General features: G+C 36.6%; 1 protein-coding gene across 6 annotated transcripts in view; it reads left to right on the forward strand.

Annotated features, from left to right (window-relative positions):
• The window catches only part of L3MBTL3 (L3MBTL histone methyl-lysine binding protein 3), a 122,819-nt gene that overhangs the window by 59,836 nt on the left and 43,601 nt on the right, over positions 1–19,382 (forward strand). For all 6 annotated transcript variants that reach the window (XM_008995036.5, XM_008995038.5, XM_078370791.1 and 3 more), the window contains 5 exons: positions 696–772; positions 6,473–6,558; positions 7,043–7,153; positions 13,346–13,460; positions 15,207–15,309. In XM_008995036.5, the coding sequence (XP_008993284.1) occupies positions 696–772; positions 6,473–6,558; positions 7,043–7,153; positions 13,346–13,460; positions 15,207–15,309 (492 nt within the window). The remainder of the gene's footprint in view (positions 1–695; positions 773–6,472; positions 6,559–7,042; positions 7,154–13,345; positions 13,461–15,206; positions 15,310–19,382) is intronic.

The raw sequence follows: 19,382 nt of genomic DNA on the forward strand, positions 1-19,382 counted from the left end.
CCTTTTAAACCAACATCTTCCAAACTGTGTGCTGCAGAACACTCAGGTTAATATGATATTAATAGGCTGAAACATGTTGCATGTTGAGAAGAGGAATACATAGCAGAAGTGTGGCTAGGAACAAGGAATTAGATGTACCAGCTACGTATGCTGATAAAGAGGCCTTGGAAATTAGATGCTTGACTGTAGTAGAGAGAACAGAAAGGAGAAGAAAGAGGTCAGGAAAAGAGTAGTAGTTTGTCATAATACCCGGTCTCTGCCATTCTAATGGATAACAGGAATAGCATGTTGGTCATTAAGGATGATTGAGCTCCCTGCTTTTGTACATTTACCCTTAGCAATGCTGAAATAATTTTAGTTTGCTATGTACACACAGTCTACGTTTATTGTTCCACATGGTTTTAATGAATGTGTATTTTTGCTGTAGTTGAAGTTACAGGATATAACAAAATTTGTGGGCAAAAACTTACATGGTGTCAAACCCATAGGATATTTATCTAATAAAAATCCACTTGGTATTAATATATTAGAAGAGTAAAAATTTCTTTGGTTTAGCATTTTTTTTCCAAATTAGATTGATTGTAATAAATAGAACTCTCTGTAAAGTGTTCATGATCTCTAATTTCTTTTTATTTTTACTGGTGTTTGTGAGTTTATCCTGATAATTGCAGTTTTTTAATTTGTGTAACTTACAGGTGTGAAGCATCAAGTCCACATATTCATCCAGTTGGTTGGTGTAAAGAACATAGAAGAACCCTTATTACTCCACCAGGTGTGTGTTTTTTGATATGTCTAATATCATTCGTAGACTTCAAGAGTAGGCAGACTTTTTCTGTAAAGGGCCAGATAGTAAATATTTTCAGCTTTGCAGACCATGCAGTTTCTGTCACCACTATTCAAATCAGTTGTAGTTCAAAAACAGCCACAGACAACAGTTAAACCAATGTGCATGGGTGTGTTGCAGTAACAGTGTGTTTACAAAAACAGGCAGCTGACTGGCAGGCATTAGTTTGCTCTCCCCCGATGTACCTTCACATATGTTAAGTATTGCCTTCGTTCATAACAGAGTCTCAAATTTTATCTTTCTTGGAAAAAAAAAAGTTCTGTTTTAAAAGATCTTTCATTTCTCAACTTGAAATTCATTTCTATACTTTATATTAGTATATATTTAAATATATTGTCTAACCATGGAAGCAAATTGTCTAAGGCTTGAACAAGTGCAGAAAAATGGATAAGAAGGACAGCATTTGTGGACTGGAGAGCAGACTTCATGTCAGCCTCAATCCTGAAAGAAGCAAGGTGTTCACAATTAAGTGAGAAATTAAGGCTTTAGATTTTTTTTTAAAAAAAAAAAGAAAAGAAGAAAGAAAAAAGAGAGAAATAAAAAAAGAATGAAAGAGAGAAAAAGAGGAAGAGAAAGAGGGAGAGAGAACGAGAATCTTGCTCTATTGCCCAGGCTAGAATGCAGTCTAAAAATGGGTATTAAAAGCCTCTTTTATGCTGATAAATGTGCTTAACAATGGAGACAGGAAGGAATAAGGGAGGAAAATAACAAACAAGCAGCCAACCAATATTTCATTTAAACCTGTGAAATGCTATGCAGTTGCTCAGGAGTGATTTACTTTCAATTATGTGGTCACTTTTAGAATAGGTCTGATGTGATACTGAGAAAAATGTATGTTTTGTGGATTTGGGGTAGAGAGTTCTGTAAATGTTTATTAAGTTTACTTGTTCCAAGGTCTGAGTTCAAGTCCTAGATATCCTTGTTAATTTTTTGTCACATTGATCTGTCTAATATTGACAATGTAATGTTAAAGTCTCCCACTATTATTGTGTGGGAGTCTAAGTCTCTTTGTAAGTCATTAAGAACTTGCCTTATGTATTTGGGTGCTCCTGTATTGAGGAGGCTTTAGATTTTTTTAGGTAGTTTAGAACTCACATGCTCACTTTTCCTTTTCCCATCGTGATTCCTGGTTCCAAAATAGATTTTGCACCTCCATGCTGGAGGTGCCTCTGTGTTCTCTGAAGTTTTCAGGTGCTTCTGCTGTCTGCCTCTGGCCATAGCTCATTTGCTCATTTGCTGTCTGTTTAACAGGGAACAGTATAACTGCTGATAAATAGTATCCTTCTTTTGTATCATTTTCAGTTTCTTTTATGTGCTAATAAACAGATTGTGTGGCTTCTTCATAATCAACACAGTGTATTTCTGAGTACATCACTACTTAAGGTGCCATGGCCACTCCTGCTATGGAAAGACAGGGCCATCAAACAGAAAGCATCCCTGCACAGTAGGCGATTGCTCAGTGGACACTTACAGGAGTAATGAAGACTGCCTTTATCACAGAGAGAGGATGGGTACTGGGTTTACTAAGAGCTGTTTTGTGAATGTAGCCTGCAGCATGTAAGCAACAAAACTGGGGAGCTTCAAATTCTGTTCTATTTGTACGGCTGGTTTCATTTTTAAGTTTGTCTCCCGTGGCTTGATCAGTGTCTCACTTAGAGTGTCTGATCATTACTCACTCAGGGGGACCAGTCATTCCTGAAATAGGCAAGTCAATCCCATCTACTTCCTGAGTTTTCTCATATATTAAGGGATGGAAACCCTCTGTCTTGACTAATTTACAGTGCTGTTTTGAAGGTGAAATATCACTGACATAATGAAGGGTTAAAACAAAGTATTGGCCAGGCACCTATGGGTCATGCCTGTGATCCCAGCACTTTGGGAGGTTAAGGCAGGAGGATCACTTGAGCCCAGGAGTTCAAGACCAGCCTGGGTAACATAGTGAGACCCTGTCTCTATAAAAAATTTTAAGTCAGTCAGGTGAGATGGCATGCACCTATAGTCCCTGCTTTTTGTGAGATTGAGGCAGGAGGATTGCTCGAGACCCGGAGTTCGAGGCTGCAATGAGCTATAATTATGGCACTGCTCTGCAACCTGGGCAGCAGAGCAAGACACTGTTTCAACGAAGAAAAGAAAGGAAGGAAGGAAGGCAGGAAGGCAGGAAGGCAGGAAGGAAGGAAGGAAGGAAGGAAGGAAGGAGGGAAGGAGGGAGGGAGAGAGGGAGGGAGGGAGGGAAGGAAGGAGGGAAGGAAGGAAGGAAGGAAGGATGGAAAGATGGATGGATTTATTTCATGGCCCCAACTGTAGTGCTGCCTGGAAGGTTTCTCATGTTCAGTCATCCTTTGTCTGTCTTATGGCTTAAAAATATTAGTGGCCAGTGATTACTGTAATTTCTTTGCCACTGTCACCATCTAAAATGCTGTGAGGATCCTTTTAGACTTCCCAGTTTTCAATCCTTCTTTCTATACCACCGTTTTTGGTCATGATCAGAGATCTGATTAACTAACAATGTACCAGTGAACAACAACGGGTTCCTGGTTATGTATCCTGGAAGGAGTGGTATAAGGCGTTATTGCTGACTTCGTACTTAAGGCAAAGAACCAAGCCATCTATTCCCTTTCTTGGACTTCTATAATTCAGTTGAAGAGAAAAAAATTACCTTTCTTTTAAAAGCTATTTTTTAAAATACAAAAATAGCATGTGAAAATACCAAATATACGTTTTTAAAATACAGAATTGCATGTGAAATACCAAATGCATGACAATGTGAATATACATAATGCCATTAAAATAGTAAAAATAGTAAATTTTATGTTATATATATTTTACCACTATTAGAAAATGCAAAAATGAACAAACAAAATTGTCAGATTGTGAGACTGGTTTATTGGACATGTGCTGTTGCTACTCTTTGCCCCATGACAAAGAAGATACCCTTTCTCTGATCCCTTTTCTCTAAAGGCAAATGCCTGGCTCATCTCTGATCTGTCAGAAAAGAAGGATCCTAATCACTGGGCTTCCTAGACAGCTGCTTCCATCACCCCCTGGTACTTCACAGACTTCTCCATCCACTGACCTGCCCTGTAGGCCACCACCACGTTTCCGTTCTTTCTAAACACGTAGCCTCTCTTTATTGTTCTTTTCAGAAATTAAAATCTTCATGCCTTTTACAATTAATTTTATTTCAAATTATCCAAATTATACATTAATACATGCTTATTTTTAAGTTTAGGGTGGACTGCAGTTATCTCTATTCATATTTTAATGGTTTGTCCTTATGTGTTCCCAGGAAAGCCTTTTTGCCTATTTGAAATCATACACATGCATGCATGCACCTAAGTTTCATTTAGTTGAATGTTCTGATTTAAATTATTTAAATTGTGTGAGATATGTTTCTTAAAAATGTCGAAAAATGTATGCACAGAACTATGTTTGCATCTTTACTCTTTATTTTACTCTGAAACAATTTCAAATGTACAGAAAGGTTGCAAGAACAGTGCAGAACTCAAACCCCTGACCCAGAGACCCAGTCAAGTTTTCCCATTGTCCTAGTGATGTCATTTCTAGCAAAAGGATCTCAGTTGTCAGATCCCTCTAGCTTCTATTGATTAGTCTCTCCTTGATTTTTATGACCTTAATATGTTTGAGGATTACAGATCTGTCATTTTGTAGAATGTTACTTAATTTGAGTAGGATTGGTATTTCCTCATGATCATACCCAGGCTGTGCATTGTTGGCAGGAATATCATAGACCCAGCACTGTGTTCTTACTGTCTTCTCTCAGGTGGCTTATGAGGTCAATCTGTCTCTTTACTGGTTCGCTTTTACCACTGCTGGATCACGATGGTGTTTGCTAGGTTTGTCCACTAATGGAGTTATTTTTTCTCTGTAACTAATAAGTATTTTGTGGAGATACTTTGAGACTGTGTACCTCATCCCAATGTCATTTGTTGGTCTTAGCACCGGTTGATGTTTCTAGGATGAATTATATTATTCTGGCAGTGCTAAACTGTAATTTTTCTTTTCTTTTCTTTTTTTTTGAGACGGAGTTTCGCTCTTGTTACCCAGGTTGGAGTGCAATGGCATGATCTCGGCTCACCGCAACCTCTGCCTCCTGGGTTCAGGCAACTCTCCTGCCTCAGCCTCCTGAGTAGCTGGGATTACAGGCATGCGCCACCGTGCCCAGCTAATTTTTTAGTATTTTTAGTAGAGACGGGGTTTCACCATGTTGACCAGGATGGTCTCGATCTCTTGACCTCGTGATCCACCTGCCTCTGCCTCTGCCTCCCAAAGTGCTGGGATTACAGGCTTGAGCCACCGCGCCCGGCCTAAACAGTAATTTTTCTTACTCCATCATTCCTTATACAAAATAAGTTGATATTTTCCTGCAGAGAATAGCTTTTCTTATCTTTCTAATTTTTTTTGTTTAATTTATTTATATCAGTGTAGACCCATAGATTACTATTTTTATCAGTGAGTTATAATTGATTGCTGGCATTATTTATTTTCATATTCAGATTTTCTCAGATATTAACCAGTTAGAGCCCCTTTAGGCACAATTTAATGTCCTTTTGAAATTTCTTATCATTTTTTGAGGATTTCTTATTTTCTGGCACAGCTAGACTTATCTCATGCTTTCCCTGACCCAACCCTAGAGTCACCCATTTCTTCAAGGTTCCACGCTTCTTTTTAGTAGAGAATGATATTTAGAAACTAAGATCTGAGCACTAAGTGTACTTGTTTACTACAAGAGTATTGATGTTTCCAGGCCTTTCAGTTGATGTGGCTAGGGAATACAGTTGTCTAAATAGATACAAAAATTTATATTTATGTCTATTTCTATATCCGTTGATACATACATTAAAAAGTATGAATTTATACCAGTAGTTCCAATTCAAATACAACACATCAGCTTCATTCTAGTTTCCCTCAAACCTGGCTAACATTATCTCCAGTATATTTGCTGCTTTTCTAAGTCCCCTTTATGTGGCTAATTTCCCACCATACTGGGCCACTGTTTATTCCTGCTCATGCCTACCTAATAGTTTTGGGGCCCTGAAGGGAACAAAAGAGGGCAGGAGGAAGGAGGAGGTATTTTTACACTTTCTGTTAATAATGTTCCATCATTTGGGCATGTTTATCAGAACTAACACTATGAAGTTATATCTGGAATTGTTCACATATTAGTATATACAAATTTACCATGTTCTTTTTAATAAGTACCTTCTACTTATGTATATTTTTTTGCACATTTGTATATTGAAGGTCATTTAACTTAGTTTTCACATTTACAACAATCATGTGTTGCCTTTGTTACATATGTGAAATTTTTCTAGATTCATAGAAATAAAATTGCTAAAGGATATTCGTGTGTCTGTCTTGTCTTATCTGAAAATATAAATTATATATATACATAAAATTTTCATTTTAAAAGTAATAGAAAAATCATGATCAAGATGAAAACAATTTCATTATTACAAATGGCTCTGAATGTGTGAGTAGTTTAATGTTATCATGTATATATGCACATAATTTTCTAGATTATAATATTTTATAGTTTTCGTTGGACAGTTTGTTATTCTTGGTGTCATTTTGGTTAAACCTTATAGGATTTACATTTTTCTTTCTTAGGTTATCCAAATGTGAAACATTTTTCTTGGGATAAATACTTAGAAGAAACCAATTCTTTACCTGCTCCTGCAAGAGCTTTCAAAGTGGTGAGGCAATACATTTTATACTATTTGATTAATTTGTATGGATGAGATCATTTATTGAAATTTAAGAACAGAACGAGATGGTGTTAGTAAACCAGAATAGAAATGAGGAAAAAATAAAGCACAAAATAAGGTGTTTTTGAATTTTTACAGTTTTTAAAGTCAAAACTGTTATTGGGATTTTTGTCGTTGGCATCTAAAAAATGCTTTGATTTTGGACTTTAAAGTCTCCTTGGAAAATAATTCTACTTGATACCATGTTGGGGGAACTGTTGAAATCTTACAGCAAGCTTCTGTCTTTTTAGCTAGATATTCTGAACGACCAGAAACAGAACATGAAAATGTTTTCCAATAAAAACTACATTTGGTAATTTATTTGGATTTGTTTATAGCAAACTGAGATGCTATTTTATAGCAATAAAATAAAATATCAAGTTTACCATCACTTCCTCTATGTCTCACCCTGTAAAATGTTTTGTTGTGGCAGAAACCTCCACATGGATTCCAGAAAAAAATGAAGCTTGAGGTCGTAGACAAAAGGAACCCCGTGTTTATTAGAGTAGCAACTGTGGCAGACACCGATGATCACCGGATAAAGGTAAGTGTTGTGTGGTGGCTGTTGGCTTTGTCTTTGTTATAAGATGTTTTGGGTAAAAACTTTGGTAGATACTTAACTTGTGAAGTCCTGTAATTAGTAAAATCATAGGAAAATGCAAAATAATTGGCTGTGTATCTTAGTACGTAGCATTCATCCAGGTTTGTCCTTTAATCTGCATAAAACAATTTATCTTTAACTATGAATGACTTAATATTTTGAGTATGTACTGGGAAGAAGAAAGTAGATACAACACGTTAAAGTAATATATTCAGAAGAAAATATAATACTTCATTTCTGATAGTGTGCTCTTTTTTAAAAAAATTAAAGATTAATGTTTTTGTGGGGTAGATTAGAAATAGTCTTTTCAGAAGAACCTCCTATCTCTTAATATAGGCCAAATAAAGCTAGATAATTTCATGAATAAAATCAGATTTTAATTAGTTAGATTAATAAAAGCCAAATACCTGTTACAAAGTAAGCAAAAGTTTAGGGAGAGAGAATCACTTGGTTATGTCCCGCTGTGATCGTGAAGGACAGTTCAGGAGAGGAGCTGGAAGACCTTGTGTCTGTTTCTGACTTCAGGATTAACTTCACCCTAAACCAGAACGATGCCCATTCTATTTACTTCCTACAATTGTTTGGAATTTCTATTAGGAATAATCATAGTTATAACAGCAAGACATTAAATGTACATGATGTTTTACAGGGTAACCCTGTTCTCATGTTAGCTAACATTTGTGGGAAGTATATGTTGTTGTGACTTTTATTGATGAGGCAGAGGCTCAGAAAGATTGAATGAATTATTAATTACTGGCAGTGGCAGAATGACCTCTTAGTTCTAAGCTGCAGGAGTCTAAACTTAAGCTCTTTTAAAAAAAATTACATTCTCAGCTATCTCTAATAAGATAGTGTATAAGAAAATAAATTATAAAATAACATGAGAAACTACACAAATGGTGGCATTTCTATAGAGTGGAAATTTTAACATTTGATTCCCTATTGTTAAGATTGTAGAATCATAGGATTTTAGAAAACGTTATAAATGCAAGGCCTGTGCTAATCATTTTTTCAAGTGCATTATCTTATTTGTACTTGGCAGTAATGTAAGTTATAAAGCAAGCAGTATTTTAGAACTAGAAGTATTTTTAAAAATAAAATCTAGACTACTATTCAAAGAAATTTACAATTAAGCACAGTATGGCTTTTATAAATCAGATTGCTCAGAATTGAAAAGAACTACTGGTTTGAGTGGCTGCAAATTTAATTCTCTTATGGCTGATGGGAATGTCAAATGTCTCAGCCTTTTCAAAGAGCAGTTTGGCAATAGGTTAATAAAATCATAGAATGTTGTTTATCCTTTCATTTAAGAATGTTAAGGGAATAGCCAAAAGGAATATGCAAAAATAAAAACTCCAAGGAAAATATATCAGTGCTGTTTATAGTACTTAACATTGGAAGCAACCACAGTAGCTGATGGGTAAAACACATTACTCTGTATCTACATAATGTTAAAATTAAATATTTTAGAAGACTGTTTAATATCAGCAAGTGAAAGTTTCAGGTTTACACTATGTGTACAATATCTGTTACTGTTTTCTTTACAAGAATACATACATAAGCAATTCTGGAAAGAATCATACCAAAGTAATGACAGTGCTTCTTTCAGGGTGCCGAAACTATAAATGATTAGGTTTTACGTTTTAATTGTTTAGTTTCAGGAGTATATATTACTTTTATAATTAAAAATATAGATAAACTTTTTTATTACATGTGAGAAATGTTTGTCCCAGAGAGGTCCAATATGCTAAAGTGGGTGGTCCAGTTAGTTAGCGGGAAAAGTGTAGACTAAAATCCACCTCTACTTCAAGCCGGATTATCTAATACAATATCCTGTTCAGTCCTTAACACCCCAGAAATAGCTGGCTGCAAAGGAGACAGTTGACAATCTTTTGGTAATTACTGGAATGAATTTCATAGCTGAAGGTGAACCACGGAACAAATATCTTTGTATTTATGAAGTCTTCAAAAGGCCCATATACAGGAGACGGTGACTAAGTTTCAGAATTCATCAGAAGCTTCTGAGAATATAAAAAGCTTGAAACAGGAGTTTAATAAATGAGATAAGACAGCAGGAAGGCTCATCTTTTTCAAGAAGGAAGAAGAAGAGGAAAATGTAGACCAAGTTATTAGTGTAGCTGAATATTTTAAGTTTTTCAGGGATAAAATCAACTGTTGAGTAAAATCAACTTTTAAGATTACATATTTTACCACCTTGAGCTATTATAGTAAAACATTTAAAATTGTTCTATATTTGATCAGATGCCATTGAAGAAAAATGGCCAGAATGGTTCTGCTCTCATTTGTGTTTTTAGTAACAGATTATTCCTACCTCGTTCCTTCCTGCTGCCTAGTCTGGCTCCCTGGAGGCAAAAACTGTAGGCTCCTTTAGCTCTTGCTTAGGACATTTTATCTGTAATTTTCTAAAATATTACCTATATTCTGCTCTTTCTCAGTTCATCTGTTTTAGATATGGTTTGGTTTCTTCATGTTGTGGTGATTCAAGATTTAGATCTTACCATTCTTCCTTTCCCCTTATTTTTTCAGTGGTTATTTTACATTGTTTGGTTCTTATTGACCGTTGAGAAAAGTAGTCTTTTCCTTGTGACTGTTTTTCTGGGAGTCAGTAATTTGGTCATAGTTTGGCTTTTCTGTTTTCTTAGATTTTTGCAAGTGCGCCAATAGATCTGACATGCCTCTGAGTCAAAAACTCAAGTGTATTTTTCAGTATTCTATCTGTATCTTTTTTTTTTCTTGAACTCTTTCTCATTCTCAGTAGCCACCTATTCCTCTGTGGGTGGAAATACTCTAATCCTGGTCCAGAGCTTTCATCCTAACACTTCTCTTTGCCGATGGAGTAGGTTGTATTTCATTTTCCTGGATCACATACTTTGTTTTTCTTGAGATATTCTCTTACCTTGCTGACAGATGCCTTTTCATATCTTCCATGGGGTTTTGATTCTAGGATTAATTTATTTCTAAGCTTAAGAAAGTAGACTCATTGCAAAGGACATTATTTTAAGCCCATATATATGTACTTTTAATTTCATCATATGAATATACCACAGTTTATTTACCAGTCTCCTGATGGTGGACGCTGTGGTTACTTCTAGTTGTTTTCTAATACAACAATGACTTACTGAGATTATCAAGACTGTTACTGTCAAATAGCTTTCCAGAAATATCTCAGCTGTTAACACTCCCGTCAGTGGTCTGTGACACCCATTTCTTCTCATTCACAGCCACCTGTAGAAATTACCAAAATATGAACATTTTTGACAGGCCAATAGGAGAAGAAGTACATCTTCTAATTTTAATCTGTAGTTTTAAAATTATAAGTGAAAGCCACTGTCTTTTTATTTTGAGACGGGGTTTCACCCTGTTGTCTAGGCTGGAGTGCAGCGGCATGGTCTTGGCTCACAGCAGCCTCGACCTCCCAGGCTTGGATGATCCTCCCACCTCAGCCTAATGAGTAGCTGGGACTATACTTTGCTAATTTTTTTATTTTTATTTGTTTGTGTACATGGGGTTTGCCATGTTACCCAGGCTGATCTTGAACTCCTGGGCTCAAGTAATCCTCGGCCTCCCAAAATGCTGCGATTACAGTCATGAGTCACTGAGCCTGGCATCAAATGTATTGTCTTTTCATATGTTTGCTAAACATTTATATTTATGTTTTGGATAATGAGCTATTTGTATCTATTTTCATCTTTCTGTTGGGTTTTTCATCTTTTTGTGCTGACACATTACATTTTTATGAATTGAAGAGTCCTTGCCACAAGTGTAACAATTGTATTTGGGGGAGTTTCTTGTGGGTAATTTCCAATTTTACAAATGGAAATTTTACTTTGTAATACTTACCATTCTGATGCTTTAAATTTTCATGTAATCAAATCAATCAGTCTTTTACTGTTTGGTGTCTTGCTTACAAAGGCTGACCCACTCTGTGATTACAAATAAGTCCATTCACACATTCTTCTCGAATGCTTATTGTTCAATTTTTAGTGTTTGAGTGTTTTATCCATTTGGCATCTCTTGCCTTGTAAGGATTGAGAGGTTCATAGACTTCAAAAAAGAAATCTAACTGGTAAACTTTTTTTTTTTAATACCTGTGATCAGTTGATATAACTGACAAACTTGATTTAAAAATAAAATAATCTAGTATTTCAGTATATCCCTTCATCCTGTAAGGTAAAAAAAAAATGTGTAATAACCTAAAAGAAACATAGTCAGTTCCTGGTAACCATCACTAGGAGACCAAGTGCCCTTAAACACGGTGGCAATAGAGATGGTAGCAATGACTCGTTGTTTATAATAAGACAAAACTTTTCACACTAGGTAAGATAGAAAAGGAACCTAAATATCTAGCAGTTGGATAAATGGATAAAGAAAATACGGTATATATACACAATGGGATATTATTCAGCCATAAAAAAGAATGAAATACTGTCATTTTCAACAACAAGGATGGAACTGGAGGACTTTTTGTTAAGTGAAATAAGCCAAGCACAGAAAGACAAATATTACATGTTCTTACTCATATATGGGTCCTTAAAAAAAAGATTGAATTCAGCCTGGTGCAGTGCCTCATGCCTGTAATCCCAGCACTTTGGGAGGCCAAGGCAGGCAGATCATGAGGTCAAGAGATCGAGACCATCCTAGCCAATATGATGAAATCCTGTCTCTACTAAAAAAATACAAAAATTAGCTGGGCATGGTGGCACACAGCTGTAGTCCCAGTACTTGGGAAGCTGCGGCAGGAGAATTGCTTGAAACTGGGAGGCAGAGGTTGCAGTGAGCCGAGATCATGCCACTGCACACCAGCCTGGGGACAGAGCGAGACTCTGTCTCAAAAAGAAAAGACTGAACTTACGAGGACAAGAGAGTACAATAAGGGTTGCCAGAGGCTGGGAAGTGGCTGGGAGTAGGGGATAAAGTGTGGGTGGTTAACAGGCACAAAAATACAGGTAGGTAGAATGAGTAAGATCTAGTATCTGTTAGCACATTAGGGTGACTATAGTTAACAGTAATTTATTAATATATTTTAAAATAATTAGTAGAACTGGAATATTCATCAAATAAAGAAATGATAAAAGCTTGAGATGATTTTCATCTGTTACCCTGATTGATCATTATACATTGTATGCCTATATCAAAGTGTCACATGTACTTCATAAATATGTACCCTTAATAATTAAAAATAAAACAATAGGAGGCTGGGCGCGGTGGCTCAAGCCTGTAATCCCAGCACTTTGGGAGGCCGAGGCGGGTGGATCACGAGGTCAAGAGATCGAGACCATCCTGGTCAACATGGTGAAACCCTGTCTCTACTAAAAATACAAAAAATTAGCTGGGCACGGTGGTGCGTGCCTGTAATCCCAGCTACTCAGGAGGCTGAGGCAGGAGAATTGCCTGAACCCAGGAGACGGAGGTTGCGGTGAGCCGAGATTGCGCCATTGCACTCCAGCCTGAGTAACAAGAGTGAAACTCCATCTCAAAAAATAAAAAAATAAAAATAAAAAAAATAAAACAATAATAGAACACATATTTGAGAAATACTGTAATTATTTGCAAGGAAAAAATGATACCTGAAAACACACTGGGTGGAGGGATATTTCATAAATTGAAAGTGTGTCCAGTAGGCATTGAATTTTTTTAAAAAGTCTTTTTCAACACAATTCCAGAAGGCTTGACATTTACTTGAAAGGTCCTCCTTTCCTCTTCTTCCTCTTTACTTTCCCTGGTCATCTTCCCTCCCTTCCTTCCCTGAATTTTTCATTCCTTCTGCAGTATTTATTGGGTGCTTGATGCTGATCATATGAAGATGTTATAACACAGTCCCTGTTCTCAGGCTGCTCGTGGTATTGAGAAATACGCTAATATGTCTGTAAAACTATAACCCAAAAAGTGCCTTTGGCAGTGCATTTATGACTGGCTATATAATACATTGAAGGTGGTTCAAAGGTGTCTTTTTTCTCACATTATGAGTGAAGTATTTTGAATAATTGAACTGACTTATTGGGTTTTAAATCTACTGTATGTGTTAGGATGAAAATGGTTATGCTGTGGGAAGAACTTTGACTGTAGGAATTTTTATGACTTAATTTGTACTGTTAATGTCCTTTTGTCATCCAGGTTCACTTTGATGGCTGGAACAATTGCTATGATTACTGGATAGATGCAGATTCTCCTGATATTCATCCTGTAGGCTGGTGTTCAAAAACAGGACATCCCCTTCAGCCTCCTTTGAGTAAGAGACACAAATAACTTGTATAAATGTTTCCATTTCCTGATGCAGCATTCTTAATATTTCTTCCTTAGCCCTTCTCTTTCTCCTCCTCTCTCTAGTGATGTTTCTTCTCTATGTAATCCTTTACTTTTAATAATTTTAATTACCATAGTGACAGAAATAGAAATGAAAAAAATGTAATGCCTGAAGAAGTAAAGCATGTGTAGACATTCTGTTTTATTTAGAAGTAAATCGCACCTCTTAAAATTTGTGAATTTTTGGAAGACAACTTGTTAGACTTGCAAAATGTATTGTTTCAATATTAGTATCCTGATAGTAATTTTATACAGTACCTTTGCAAAATGTTAATATTGGGAGAAACTGGGCAAAGTATGAAAGAGATCGCCTTCATATTATTATTTACAACTGCTTGTGAATCTATAATTATCTTAACAAAAGTCTCATTTAAATTCAAATTTTAGAAAAGGTACATGGAGAACTTAACATACCACCACCTTAATTTTGAAGGAAAATGTATACATTGTAGAAAAAAAATACGTAGGAAACACAATAAATTATCATCAAGTTTTAAAAAAATGTAGTGTACTTCCTGTATCTAGTGACTTCACTTCTGGATGCTACATCACTTCTGCATACTACATGCTTAAGGACACATGTACCTGGTATCCAGTGTAGCATGTTTAGAATAACAATACTTGTGAAAAAAAATTCATTAAATAAATTGTGGTGCACTGTGCTGTAGATACTATGCAGTAGTCATAAAGAACATTAAGATTGCAACAGAGGCCGGGCGCGGTGGCTCAAGCCTGTAATCCCAGCACTTTGGGAGGCCGAGGCAGGTGGATCACAAGGTCAAGAGATCGAGACCATCCTGGTCAACATGGTGAAAACCCGTCTCTACTAAAAATAACAAAAAATTAGCTGGGCACGGTGGCGCGTGCCTATAATCCCAGCTACTCAGGAGGCTGAGGCAGGAGAATTGCCTGAACCCAGGAGGTGGAGGTTGTGGTGAGCTGAGATCACGCCATTGCACTTCAGCTTGGGTAACAAGAGCGAAACTCCATCTCAAAAAAAAAAAAAAAAAAAAAAAGATTGCAACAGAAAAATTTGTAAGACAAGAAGTTAAAACCCAAAGAAGAATATTGTGCCTTTATGTGGCAAAATAAAACATCTATGTTGTGCCATTTATGTGGCAAAATCAAACAAAAGCGAATGTGTCTAAATGCTTAGAACAGTTTCCAGGAGAGCCCACACTAACCTCAGTGGTCAAAATGAGGGAGGGTCTGCAATGTAGAAGGAAGAGCATGGAAGGGTCTGGAACTGTCATTCTGGATTCTTCTGTGGCACTTGGAGTATTCCACGGTATGTGAGTATTCATGCTTTAATTATGTTTTTTACTTAATAAAAGTCATTTGACTCTTCTTTTAATTCATATTTAGATCTTTCTGGAATTTATGACATTTTGAAAGACTGTTCGATCAAAGTTTACCATTTTATTGTTGAAGAAGGACAAATAGCTTGAACAATCATAAGGAAACCCCTTTAAACATAGTGTCTTTTAAAATTTTTTTTATTTTTATAGGATTCACTTTTTCTGCTTATATGTTTGTTCAGAAATTGGATTTTTAGGGAGTCTTTTTCTTCCTTATTCTGATCCCAGGCATTTGACTCTTAACAGATTTTTGCTTAATATTTTGCCCTTTCATTCTTTCTTTCTTCTTCTTTTTTTTTTTTTCTCTTTCATAGGCCCCTTGGAATTAATGGAAGCTTCAGAACATGGTGGCTGCTCAACCCCAGGATGTAAAGGGATTGGCCATTTTAAGAGAGCGAGACATCTGGGCCCTCACAGGTAGCTGTCACTCACATCAGGGTTTCTTACATGGTCAGAACAAGGGTACCTATTCCATACATATGCATATATAATTAATTTCATGTATACCAAATTGATGTGAACTAATTTTAAATTCAGAGCCATAAGAAATGTGGTTGCCATGGTGACCATGTAAAAATGAAGGGAATATCTATAGTAAAATCTTCCTGGGAGAAAATGCATTCACGGTTTAAAATCGATTTACTCTAGCTCTTTGCTTTTCTTGGCAACTTGACTAGTTTTACAGATGCTTAGTTTCTACAATAATTATTTTGCATTGATCATTAATAATGAGAAGAGGGAAAACTGTTGATATCCTTTGGTAGAATATTATCTGACTGGGTGACTCCGTAATTTGAATAATGAGAGATGAGCTTATTGTAGATCAGCAGCAAAGATCACAAAAGGCACAACATAAATAGTCAAACAGGAGAGTGCATTGGCCCGTAAAGCATTTTGAAATATTTTTCTCTTACCCCTAAGTAACTTTAAAAAGAAACCAAATTTATACATTTGAAATGTGATGTATTTGGTGACTTGGGAATCTTTGTGGAAGAGTTAAAAATATTGCTGAAGTACAGCTACTTGGGAGGCTAAGGTGGGAGGATTACTTGAGTCCAGGATTTGAGATCAGCGTGGACAACATAGCAAGATCCTGTGTCTTAAAAAAAAAATTACTGAAATACTAAGAAATTCTTGTGATTCAACTTGCATTTTTAAGATATATTTAAAAATAATAATTTGTCAGTATAATGTTCTAACTACATTGCCCAGTAAGAAAAATGATTCTTTCTTTATCTAGTTTGTACAAGTTGTGATTCTAGGTCTTCAAAAATTTTTTAGATTACTGTGCCTATTCCTCCACGAGTTAATAGGTATTGCAAAATTGGCGTAGTTATTTTCATCTGGATATAGTTTTCTCTTTTTTTCATCTCTGCAACCTTAAATCCTTCTTATTTTCCTTTTTCAACAACCCTCCTTGTTTTTTGAGGTTCAGTATGTTGCAGCGTGAGAAGTCTGAGCATAGACAGGATGATGATTCCATTTGCAAATCTTTTTTGTTGCTTGTATGACTACAAACCAAAAGTTATATGATACATCTTAGAAGTTATTAAATACTGTCTAGTGAAGGCAGCTGGATTTTTACCTATTATGTAAATCTAGATGCCAGAAATAATTCGTGAACATGCTAAATTTCCATTATTGTTTTAGTTGTTTTGTGTTGCTATAACAGAATACCACAGACTGGGTAATTTGTAAAGAAAAATGTATTTCTCACTTTCTGGAGGCTGGGAAGTCCAAGATCTGACAAAGGCTTTCTTGCTGCAGAAGGTGGAGGGTGGCAAGAGAGCAGGCATGTGAGAGCCAGAGAGGGCCAAATCTGCTTTTATAACGGATTACGAATGTCATTAATCCATCCAGAAGGGCGGAGCCTGTTCACCTCAGTATTGTCACAGTGGCAACCAGATTGCAACATGAGTTTTGGAGGGGATATGCAAACTGCAGCAATATGTTTAGAAACTCATTCAGTAAACATTTTCGAGCAGCATATTTTTCAACAAGAACTAAGATTTGTTGAGGATTTATTTACTCTGTGCAGGATATTGCTTTAATTGCTTTACATATCTGGGATACCTTTCATAACAGCCCTATGAGATAAGGACCGTTTTCCCTCCTACGTTTTGGTGAGGCCACCAGGGTACTGGGGAGGTTAGTATCCAGCCTTGATTCACAGCCGGGGAGCAGGGAGCCCAGTGTTACTGAAGGGTCTGTGCTCTGGACCACTCTCCTCTAACGGCCTCTCAAGACGCTGCTCCATAAATCAGTCACAGACCCAACCTTCAGAGCATTCGCAGGCTGATGGGGCTATAAAAGCTGTATGTAATTTAATTAAAATATAAGATACAAAATAACATCAGAACTTTGGCACACATTCCTTTCTGCTATACAGAATATTCATTGGAGCAAAGATAATTTGCTCAAGTTGTGGAGAAAAAGAACAAAGAAAATTAAAGAATGAATAAATACTAACAGTATGTTGTTGAGATGCTGTTGAAGATTAAACAAAACTTTTTGTGGTCTTCTGGAAGGAAGACATACCTTCCAACCATGTCCATGGTCTCTTTAGGAGTACGTTAGGTTTGAGTGCAGAGGTCTGCCTTTCACAGCAAGGTCTGTGGTTAACAGTTGTGACCCCTCCCTGATGGCCCAGCCATTCATCAGGACTGCCTTTCCCAAAGTGTGCAAGTGGACCTCCAAGGGTTCATCAGCTGGGCCACACCCGTTTCACCAAGTTTCAGTGGTTATATTTAGAGCATTTCTTCATAGATGCAGTGTTGTGCTTGTTAAGAGGATTAGAGAAAGAGTTTGTAGAGAAACCTGGTGAGGAGCCCTTTCCAGTGGAATGAGAGTCATAATGGAGGATAACTCATTTTCTTGGAATGAGAGGCAGCAGCACACCTAATGGCTTAAGGGACAAGCATCGATAAAGAACCGGTATTCATTTTCTTGTCACATATAGAGAGCATAGCAAGCAGATTTTGTGCCTTGGGCAGAGTCGTTGGTTGACTTGAGCCTGTGGACAAAGGGTTGCAATTCACAGAACTCCGGGAGGTCCCAGCTTCTGCCCAAGTGCTAACTTCCCTTCTTTCTCCTCAGCCTTAGAATTGGGTTTTCTTAGACTCCCTGACTATGCTGTCCTATTTACAGCACTCAAAGCTCTTTTTCTGGCAGGATATTAATCCTTAATAGGCACAGCCTGTTTTCCATTTCATTAGTAGACTTGCAAAGTAGCTTGCTGCATCATGGATATTTTTTGAAAGGTTCATTTCACTGGCTCTTATTTTTGTTCTGAGTAAGAATGCTGTGTTTAGGAAAACATAATGAGAAAATTCTCTTTGGATTAATTTACTGAGAAACTGCATGTATCAAAACATGTACTCTTTGCATAGATAACAAAGAAAGTTGCTCTTTTAGCAAAAGTAATCAATTTAATGAACACATAAGCAAGAGACTTTGTTTTGACTGGCATTTGTTGTTACCTTCCCTGAAGATTTCAGTATTTGAATTTGAACTGAGAAGTGTTAAAAAAGAACATGTGTCTAAACAATGAAGCTTGATAATTTAATGGTTTTTAAAATGGTGAAATATAAATGATTAGTGAAAGAGCTGGATGTGGGTATGGTTTTCTCATCTTTAGGAATATTCAGGAGCCAGATTGCCCAATTGCAACTCTCTAGTGAGGGAACATTAATACTAAGGGTGACAAAGGGTGTTTCCCTTTGTTACTTCATTTAGTTGGCCTACCAAGAGAGAGGGCAAGGAATGGGAAGAGACTAAAAGAAATAAAGTTATATATAAGTAGCCATTCTGCATATCGAGTGCCTTCAGAATGGAACCATTTATACTGGATTTGGTATTGGGGAAATTAAACAAGAAAAGAGAACAATGTTTCCAGCAACATCTAAAGGATATTAATGAAGTCCATGGAATGTTTTAAACAATAGCAACTCTTGTATGCTCCTGCAAGCTGTACACATCATATTAATTCAGTATGCATCTACCCATGAACACGCCTTTGTAAAGTGCCTTCTTTGTGTCTCCTGCTGGGTTAGGTGAGGGCTGTATAGAGGAGAGGTTCCCTCTTTCTAAAGAGGCCAGTCTGGTATAAACAGATTCTCATAGAGGCAGAGTGGAGCAGTGCTCAGAGAGAAACGTCAGCTTTTTATGAGGGAAGCAGAGCATTCATAGTGAGGTGTGTTATGGTGTTTTTATTGTTTAGTTTTTGCTGATGTTCTTTTACACAACAAGAGTTAGATGTCACTCTTCTTTTTAAATAATAGTAATCAGTAGGATGCGTTGATGACTTCCTATGTTCCAGGCACTGCTTCAAGGACTTACATGTGTGATTTCATTTGGTCCCCCCAGGAACCCTGTGAACGTTAGGCAGTTTTCTACTTCCTGTTTTACAGACGAGGAGACAGAGATTGAAAATGCTTAAGTAAGCGGCTGAGGTTGTACACTGGTGGAACCAGGATTGCACCCAGGCCCAT

The sequence above is a fragment of the Callithrix jacchus genome, chromosome 4 (assembly GCF_049354715.1).
Source record: "Callithrix jacchus isolate 240 chromosome 4, calJac240_pri, whole genome shotgun sequence".
NCBI lineage: Eukaryota > Metazoa > Chordata > Mammalia > Primates > Cebidae > Callithrix > Callithrix jacchus.